Raw genomic sequence first — 10203 nt, 5'->3', positions numbered from 1 at the left:
GTCACTCATGCAATTTAATCTTTGGAATTCTTTAACAACAACAACAACAACCCTTTGCATGTATTTTTTTTTTTTTTTTTTTTTTTTTTAGCTATCGTGAAATCCTGAAGCCCTAATACTCAACAGTAAGACAATAAACCCTGGATACAAGGTAATTTTGTGAATAGGAACAAATAGTTCCAATGACTTTTACCTCTAAGTCTTGTGGCTTTAATATCTCCAAGGTCAAGGGCAGATAGCTTGTGTTTTTCACTAACCCTGACCCACATTTCAAAGCAGGCCTACTCCCTGAGTAATGGTACCGTGAGCAAGCAGAGGTGAGCACAGTGTATAGTGTCCAGCACCAGAGTTAAAGCATGCAGTCACACCACCTTCTCGGCCGTGGGTGATTAAGAGCTTCTATCACAAAACTGGCAGTTTATTAAGCAGTTTATTGACCAGAGTCAGGTGTTAAAACATTTATCAGCATGTTTTATGGTCCCATAAAAACATGGCAGTGAGTGAGCCACTAGAAAGAAAAGACTCACTATCTAGTTTAACTTGTGATTGCTGACTTCAGAATTCTTGAACCCTTTAATAGAAATCTTTTTCTTTCGAAGAATTCCTGTCATGTATTAATTTGTTGTTTCTTCTTAACTAGTCTTCACTAATTAGTGTCAATGAAAGAGAACAAAAATGAGGAAATAAAAATTACTTTCTTAGCTGCATCAAGTAAACCCAGGCTATATTGAAAACTACAGTAATATTTTAGAAAGACAAACTAGTATTAGCTACAATAAAATAGAACATCATAAATCACTATATGTGCATTTAGAGCTATATGCTCTTAAAGTAAAACTCAATTTCATTAAAAAATCAAATTAGTTTTCTTTTTAAAAGAAACTAAGTAACTACACAGCAGTAGTATTTTGAAATGGTATTGAGTGGGAATATTAAAAAAAAATCCAACTATATCATTTACAGTAACATTCTGATTGTTGAAAAAAAAAAAAAACCACTAAGGAGTTTGAAAATTACCACTCTACTTTTCTATGTGTAATTGCAATAAACGCAAGAAACAAAAAGCATAATTAATCATGAAAACACTCATGGCAAAAATTTTTTGAACATTAAACTCAAATCTTTTATAAGATTCTATTAAGAGCAGAAGCTAAGGAAATAAAGACACTGTGTTGTCACACCATCTGGGGATTGCTGCCAGTATGAATATTCTCTCAAACATAGCTTAACAAGGCAGATGAGGAAAACAAGTCACTTACTCTCCTCACCAGAGTTTTATCACCAACATGACTGTGATGTTCATTTTAACTACAATTACATGCTAATCCTTACCAAGTATTTGTAATTAATGGTTTCTTCTTACCATTAAAAGCAATTAACTAAAATTTCAGGATATTCATTAAATATACTAGAATTAAAGATGCCTAAGACTGATTTTAAGATTAGCTGACAATAACTCATATACACAAACATGAATAACATTTTTACACAGAGGACTCTAAAAACTTTTAAAAATGTAATCATCATTTCTGTATTTAACCCATAGACACGACTAAAGATATTATAGCATGAAATCTGTTAATTGAGTTACTAATGTAGTAAAAGCCAATAAATATGATATACATAAGAGCAGAGCTACATCAATTTAATATTATCTTGATAATTATAAAAACAATAAAATGTTAAATAGCTAAAAAGCAACACATAATATTAATGGATGGAGTATTCTGATATTGTTCAAAGACAGACCTTAGAAGCAAATCTTAATCTAACAGTATAAAAAATTTACTCAATATTTTAAAATTATAATCCACTGAGAAAGAGTACTTTTATAAAAATACGTTTTCTATTCTTATTAATTCATTTTCTGTAAGGAAAAATATATATAATTTTCAAGGCAGGGTTTCTCTGTGTAGCCCTGGCTGTCCTGGAACTCACACTGTAGACCAGGCTGGCCCTGAACTCAGAAATCCATCTGCCTCTGCCTCCCAAGTGCTGGGATTAAAGGCGTGTGCCACCACTGCCCAGCAGGAAACATATTTTAATGACTTATTCTAATGAGCAGGAACTAAAAGACATTTACTATACTGTCAGTTTTGTTTATGTTTTCCTAGTTCAAATATATAATATGTGTGTATAATAAAAAGTCAAATGTTGTGATTTTTTTTTATTGTTGTTCATAATGCATGGCAGGGTCATGCAAGAAGTCCACAATGGTTCCTGAATATATTAAGATTTTTCTAGCAAATTATCCACACAATATATGTTTAAAGTACTGTAATAAAATGAAAGTATTTTTCTTCCCAGGACCAGGCAACTGTCTGATTTTCAGATGATTTCACCAAGATTCCCTCCCATTACACAGCATAGTTTTGCAATAAGCAAGAACTAAGACAATGGCCGTGACTGCGTCACCGAGACTCTGTGTCACCGATATTCTGGACATCTCAAGATGGCCAGGCAATAGCACTCATACACACAACTTGTTTTAAAGTAAAAAGAGACTGATATTTAATATAGATAATAAATTATAATTTAGTAAAAAAACAGCTTGCATCTAATATATTGCTTGTATCAAGAACTATAATTTGAAATAAAAAATCTACTTTTTAAAAAAAATCAAATTTGGTTTTTAGCTAGAAGCATTCTTGAAATAAGTCATTTTTTTTGTGTGTTCAGAGCATAAAACTTTTAGTGAAATAGTTATTTCTGTTAACTGAGCTTATGACCAACCTTTAGTATTATAGAAGTATTATTTCATTTGGAAAATACAAATATAATATTGTATTATGCTGTGACAAGTAAAAATTACTTAATCTTATAGCTTCAGGTTTAGTCTTACTAGTTACATTATTTTGGAAATTTCTTTATGAAAATTTCTCTTAAAGTTATTTTCAGTATTTTGTCTCAAATATGGACTCTAGAGAATTATACTCTATGAAAAGAAACAGGAAATGAAGCTGTACATTGGCTCTTTGTGGTCTCTGATCCAAATTCTCAAGGAACAATGTGAAATGAGACAGTCTGTGCCCTTTAGTATTAAAAGATTCAGATGTAACTCTCTGCAGTCATTTGTACCCATACATTAACAATACACTTTATAAGATTTTTCTTACAGTATACGTATTATTTAATAGAACTTTAAGTCTTCAACCTGCAAATGAGGCTTAATAGCATAGAAATAGCCAACTCTAGAATGTTTCCTTATTTCTGTGCTATTTCAAGGGAAATAATTGTAAGTTTACAAAAGCATTTAATCATCTGAAAACATGGTATTTATGAAATCCTATGTCAATGTTAGACTCAAAGCCACAATTAGAAATGGAAAGTATTTGTGTTGTATGGAAATAACAATGTTACAACCATGTCCCAGAGACTATTTTACAATGCCACTACAAAGTTCTCACTTAACTACTGGGTAATTTAAGAGTTTTTCATATGTTCTTATGAACATATTTCTTTATAAATTAAAGGGAAAAAGTCAGTTACTAAGCCAAGGAGGAACTGAAGGACGCTGGGAAAGGAGATAATCAAGACTGCCATACTGACAGGTTCTGGTTAATGGCAGCTTCTTTAGATGCTGTCATAGAAAGATACAGGATTAGGAGTAAAAATCATAGAGCAGTCACTTCCCTCAAATTTTTTTTCTTATTTCTTGAGTCAATGAAATGTTCTACATGGCAAAATCTCCCAGTGTACATGGATTACTAATCAGATATAACTAATTCTTAATAACATTATCAATAAAACAAAACCTTTCTGAATTATAACCTTAAAAACAAACCATGATAAATTCATTCAGTTCACAGGCTGATAAATCAAATATAGTACAGACGGGCAGACAAATGCCAGCCTTTCCACTACAAAATAGTTACGAATAATTTTATAGATACAAGTATCTACTGGCTTAATTCTATAAATTTCAAAACAATTAAGACATCTGTAGAAGCAGAAATCTTTTAATAGGCCTCTACTAATAGAGGGCAAATGAACTCATAGATCCACTGAGTCCAACCCTGACAGCTGAGGGGGCTGTTCAAATTATCTGTAACGCTAGCGTTACTCATGTTTGTGTGACAACACCCTTCATCAGTTCAGAAAGAACACAAGAATCAACGTCCATCCTACTACCTCTCATGCTCACTGAGAAGTACTTCATCTCCAACTTTCTATCTCTAGGAACTCTGGAATAAAGGTGCTTGCCAATCATGAAGCTGACAGCTCAAAGTTACAATTTTTATCTCCCAATGATTGTCCTTTAGTGCTATTTAACACTGCATGCAAATGCAGTTAAGCATCTCGGTGGTGTGTGTGGCAGGTGCTGGGGCAGGCTGGCTTATAAAAGCCTGAGACCTTTCCACATACCGATTTCCCACCTGGAGCATATCAGAGCCACACAGAGCCTGGGAAGTGGCCAAACACTTTGAGGTCCAGAAGCATAGAGCTAGCACTGGCAATGGAAGATGTTTCCAGTATTAATAACATATAGAATCTTTTTAAATCTTGAAATTAGATTACAAAAAATTATTATTAAAATTATTTTTCTAAATCTACAGTGTGTAAAATATTTAGGGAAATTCCTTTGACATCCATTAAATACCAACCTCACAATTTCTTCAGAACTGATTTATATAAAATCCAGTCAACGAGGTCTATAAGTGGCCTGGACACTCTATACAATTGTGTGTATCAGATTTTCTATGAGAAACTCATTTACCCTGAATTTGAATAACTTAGAAAGTAAAATTTTAAAATGTATCTTACTATTTTTATGGCTTAGTTGTATAAATTTACATAAAGAACATTCCTAAAGCTCTGCGGCCAAAGCCAAAATGGAGGGCTAGAGAGAGAGACAGGGAGGAAAAGAGAGAGAGGAGAAGAGGCGCCAGAGCAGCAGCACATGCATGAGAGGTGCAATGACACATGGAGCATGCTCAAGGGCTCTGCAGCCAAAGGCAAGGGGCGAGACACAGGCAGAAGGCATTGGGGACAGCACACAGTGTGGGAGTCTCTTACACGTCTGCCTTTGCTAGCTGGAGTACAGGACGGAGAGTGCTTCAACAGAGAGAGAACACCACGTTACACATACTCATAGGACAGGCCCCAGGCCCTCTGTACCAACATATAGCATACAGACATATGTACAACACCATCATTTTGATACATTCAAGTACATTTATATCCAGGAAAAACTGTTGGATAAAAACAGTAAGGAAACAACTGCTCAGATGTGGTCTCAGGCTTAAGTTTGCATGGCACACACATAGCGATCCACATGGCAGCATTCCATCAAGTTGTGAACAATTGTAACAACAATAGGTTGATTTAATTTTGAGTTCCTATTTGCAATCACTTAAAACTTATTTGAACCATAGTAAAACACCACATACACACACACACCACCCATGAAATATATAATTAAGGAGCTTTGGTTTATTCATTTACATACCAAATCTTGCTCTTTTCAAAGGTGACTTTTAAAATGCTGAGAGCTAAATCAGGGATCATCAGCACTGACAACAGAAAAAACAAAAGCATAGCTCTATACTGTCCACCTTGACAACATCTTCAGGCCTTGAGATTGGCTCTGTGAAAATGTAAGATCTGTGGATCACTATGAGAGCCATGGTAAAATAAAGACACTAGTGAAGGGAGGAAGCATGACCGAGTTCAATATTCTGGAGCATTTAAGTAAGATTTTAATTGAGGCTAAACTTTATGCGTACACTCTGTCTGCTGAGATAACTCATTTCTCTTGTTTGACAGAATATGAGGAAGAAAGGCAATGTGAGGTAAATAGAAAGCTGGATTAGGGATCCAGTATCTTCTTCCATGTCTGAACTTCAGATACTAGAACTTTAATTTCCATTTGTCCTCATCTGGTTGGCTACATAGAATGTGGGGCTGGGCCTCATGGGAACTCATCAGGATTAGGGATATGTAGGAAGCTGAGTGAAAAGGAAAGGTAGAAGAGATATGGATTTTCACAGAACAGATTATATTATTTTTTCTACTGCAATTTAAATTTGGGAATGTCCTTCCTATATCCTTTCGTCATGGTGCCTTTTATTTTGTTAAAAATATGTGTCTCTTTATGTGCGTTAAGGAATGCCATACAGATCCTCTGTCTACACTTGTGTTTTTCCTTAAAGATGAAAACCCTAAAAGTCACCCTTACTAAGACCACTCTTCCAAACAGAAAGGTGTGATAAACAGAGGCTTAGACAATTGTCCTGGATATTGTCTAGGGGTCTTTTGAAGTCCACACTGTGTGCAAGCAGCCCAAGCAGCCATCCTCTCACATCCAGCTGCACAGTGCTGAGCATACACCCCTGCACTGCCTCATTCGTCTCTTTCCTGGGGAGCAAAATGGTGGCGATTACATAAACTCCTTCCCTATGTCAAAGCTATCCCTACACAGGATTAACTACACAGCTTGACTTAAGGCATCCTGCCCTTACCATCTCCCCATCCTGATAACAATTCTAGCATTCATACGAATTGAGAATAAACAGACAAAACAATCCCAGGAAGAACAGTGACTAGAAGACTAGCTCCGTGTGGTTCTAAACATGAAATGATAATTGTAATAGCCCAAATCAAAGAATAAAAGTAGGAGAAGAGCAGAAGGTAAACTTGGAGGCAAGAACTATTAGTAATAAAACTGAGAACTCTGAAAGTAACCCTGGACATGTGTGTGGGGAAGAACTGAGAAGACAGATGATATGTAGACAACACCAAATTAAACGTATGATCCCTCTGTCCTAAATGTGGAGGGTCTGGCTGCAATTAAACATTAGTCCTTCAACATTCTTTTTTATAGAAATAATAGAAGATAGAAGAGGATGACCAGAGGGAAGGTATTGAGGTTAGTTAGGGACCAGAACCTACTTAATGCAGGGAAAGTCACACATTATAAAGAAAATGCATAATATAACCAGTTGTAGGATAAAGAATAATGAATTACTCCTTAAGAATCTAAATACTCAACAATAGGAGCTACTGAACTTGTGTTTCATAGTATATCATGAATGTGAAACATGAACATATCAAAGATTTAATGCTACTATTGAAACATAATTTTGCTGTGACTTTAATAATAAAATAAGTGAATGGTTAATACCAGGAAACATGGTCGCTGTGGTTCATATTACCAGCAAGTGGAAAGCTAAGAAGGAAGGAGCAAGGGCAGCAGCACCTTAGTGACATAACACAGGCAGACAAGAGACAGAGCTAAAGGTGAAGAGAAGATAGCCAACCTTGTAAGGAAATAGACTAAAACTCTCGAATGTTCAAATCACTTTATGAGACTAGGACAATGTCAACTACTGTCAGATGAGCAAACCTAGGTACTGAAAGGCCAGGTAATCTCCTCTGAACTCCATACTAGAAAGTGGAATAGGCAGCTTATGAGGTTTACCAGAACAATGGAACAAAGCAACTTGTGCCTTGGAAAAGTGTGAAGCAAAAACAAAACAAAACAGAACAAAACCCCCAAACAATGGCACGGAAACCCAGCTCGCATTCACTCACTGTGTGCTAGGAAGCTTTCTGCTCCTTCTCTTTTTTCTTTTTATTAGATATTTTCTTTATTTACATTTCAAATGTTATCCCCTTTCCTAGTTTTCCCTCTGAAAATCCCCTATCCCCTTCCCCTCCAACCCACCCACTCCCATTCCTGGCCCTAGCATTCCCCTACACTGGGGCATCGAGCCTTCACAGGACCAAGGGCCTCTCCTCCCATTGATGACTGACTAGGCCATCCTCTGCTACCTATGCAGCTGGAGCCACAAGTTCCACCATGTGCTTTCTTTGATTGGTGGTATAGTTCCAAGGAGCTCTGGGGGTACTGGTTAGTTCATACTGTTGTTCCTCCTAGGGGGCTTCAGAGCCCTCCAGCTCCCTGGGTTTCTCTGGCTCCTTCATTGGGGACCCTGTGCTCTGTCCAATGGATGACTGTGAGCATCCACTTCTGTATTTGCAGCTTCTGCCCCTTTTCTAAGACTCAGCTCTGTGCTGGGATGAGCTTGTGCTGCCCAACAGTTGCTGAGGGGTCGGAGAGGGAAAGTGTGGCTGGGAGTGGGTCTGGCTTGGGTGCACTTCCATGCCATCTAGAGGAGCAATCTCAGAGCACTCCTGCAGCAGGAGTCTGGAGAGGGACATGCAGACCTCTATGAAGCTGTTCTGGTTCTACAACCCGAGTGCTTATGGGGGGAGCAGTGGATGAAGGGGAGAATTTGTTTAAGAAAAGTGAAAACAGTTTATTAGTAAATAGAACTTGGTAACTTACTCAAACTTTCTAATGTGATAATGAAAGTACAATATTGTTTTAGCATAACAAACAGAAGATGGACACAGAATGCGATGTTTTCAGGACAGCTATCTTTCAATTATACTACAGAACCATCCAGCATTATTAATTGTTTTAAGAACAACAAAAATTTCTATTTTGGAGGGAAACAGGTTTGGGTATATTTTCAAACACACCAAAAAGTCTCTTTGTTGTTTAGGAATTTGAAAAATAATATAAAAAAATTTCCAGTGAAAAATTATGTTGAAATCATCTTCTGAATATTGTACTTTAATAAAATATTAGGAATAAAGTATTTAATGAATTTCCCCTCATTTAAAATACTTTAATGTACATTGTTTACATTTAAACTCTTTTATCTTTTAATTCTATTGACTCTGCAAGTTCAACAGCATATCAAGGATTCTGAGTCCTCTACAGTGGAACAGATAATGAATGTAACACCCAGCGCAGGTGGGAACTGATGCATCAGGCACTGACTAGAAACCTATACAGTGTTAAACCTACACAATTAATTCAGATAGAATATATTAAAGCAGTCAAATGGGGTGTATAGTGCACAATTTACTTAAAATTACTTTGAACATTAGAAGAGAAATCTGTCTGCATTAAAATTTAATTTATTTTCTTAACTAAGAAGTTAACTCTTAAAGTGTCATTACTTTTTTCATTAATCCATCAGAGGCTTCTTTTAAAGTAACAACACAGAAACAGCACAGTGCTGAAGAGAAAAGATGAGTAAAAGCGAAGCCGTGATAGACAAAAGGAGCTGCTTATCATGGACAGAGACGGTGCGGAAGCAAGCATTCCAGTCTTTCTGGTAAAGAATGGAAACACAGAGATTTGCCAAAGGCCAAAGCATTTTTTAAAAAAGTTTTTTTTTTTTTACTCTATCACATTTAATAATGATAGACCATTATATTTATAAGAAGGAAGCATTTGGCTCACATATTATTTCCAAGTTATATTTCTAAAACTGACTGCATTACTAGGCAAATTCTTCAAATGAATTCACTGATCTTTTTTTACTGAAGGATGCATTGGTTGAAAATCAAAGACTTACGTCATCCAAAAAATCAATCAGTGAGGATGAAGAAGAAGAAAGAGAATCCTATTTAACGAATTCAGCAATAAAAAATAGAAAATATGGATGAAGCAATTTAATACAAACAAATAATAAATCAAAAACAACTGAAAGGCAAATGGCATTTGTTCAATAAGTAAATGAGAAAAGCAGTTACTATCACCACTGCTAAGAGTTTAGGGATTCTTCCTCCCTTCCCCGAGAAATGAAATTCAGTTACTGTCCCCAATGTACTAAGATGGCAGTGTATGGCAAATCACTGCTAATTAAGTTAATGGTACACTTCTGAAAATAACATCTGAACCAGGGCATCTGCTCCTAACTCTTCCCGATGGAATGGAAGCGATGAGAGGGATCTGTCATCTGTGCTCACTGCACGCTCCAGTTCTTAGATCCAAGCCTTGCACAGAGATTCCAGGGTTTCTAACGGCTGCACAAGGCCATAACCAATAACTTATATTTTCTGACATAAAACATACTTTGACATTATATTACATTATTTCAGCAAAATACTTAGAAGGAAAGAATGACAAAGAGCAAAGAGCTACACAATCACTACTTCAGAGTACAACTAACAGAGTGTAGATTAGCACTTTTATCAAATAGCACTCTCTAGCACATACTCCTGGAACTGACTTGGAACACGAGCCGGCAGTGAGCTATAGTGTGAGTGAGCTATAGTGTGAGTGAGCTATAGTGTGAGTGAGCTATAGTGTGAGTGAGCTATAGTGTGAGTGAGTTATAGTGTGAGTGAGCTATAGTGTGAGTGAGCTATAGTGTGAGTGAGTGAGCTATAGTGTGAGTGAGC

At 36.3% G+C, this 10203-nt stretch overlaps 1 protein-coding gene across 14 annotated transcripts in view; it reads right to left on the bottom strand.

The window, feature by feature from the left end:
• The window catches only part of Cdc42bpa (CDC42 binding protein kinase alpha), a 201522-nt gene that overhangs the window by 36108 nt on the left and 155211 nt on the right, over nucleotides 1-10203 (bottom strand). For 4 of the 14 annotated variants that reach the window (XM_029538840.1, XM_029538845.1, XM_029538847.1 and 1 more), the window contains 2 exons: nucleotides 9375-9422; nucleotides 5017-5055 (listed from right to left, as the gene is read on the bottom strand). The exons of 4 other annotated variants lie outside the window; for them this stretch is intronic. In XM_029538840.1, the coding sequence (XP_029394700.1) occupies nucleotides 5017-5055; nucleotides 9375-9422 (87 nt within the window). The remainder of the gene's footprint in view (nucleotides 1-5016; nucleotides 5056-9374; nucleotides 9423-10203) is intronic. 6 more of the 14 variants (XM_029538841.1, XM_029538846.1, XM_029538842.1 and 3 more) reach the window with 3 other exon arrangements.

The sequence above is a fragment of the Mus pahari genome, chromosome 5 (genome assembly GCF_900095145.1).
Source record: "Mus pahari chromosome 5, PAHARI_EIJ_v1.1, whole genome shotgun sequence".
NCBI lineage: Eukaryota > Metazoa > Chordata > Mammalia > Rodentia > Muridae > Mus > Mus pahari.
Note: the sequence above shows the minus strand (reverse complement) of the source record. Positions and strands in the feature narration are given on the sequence as shown.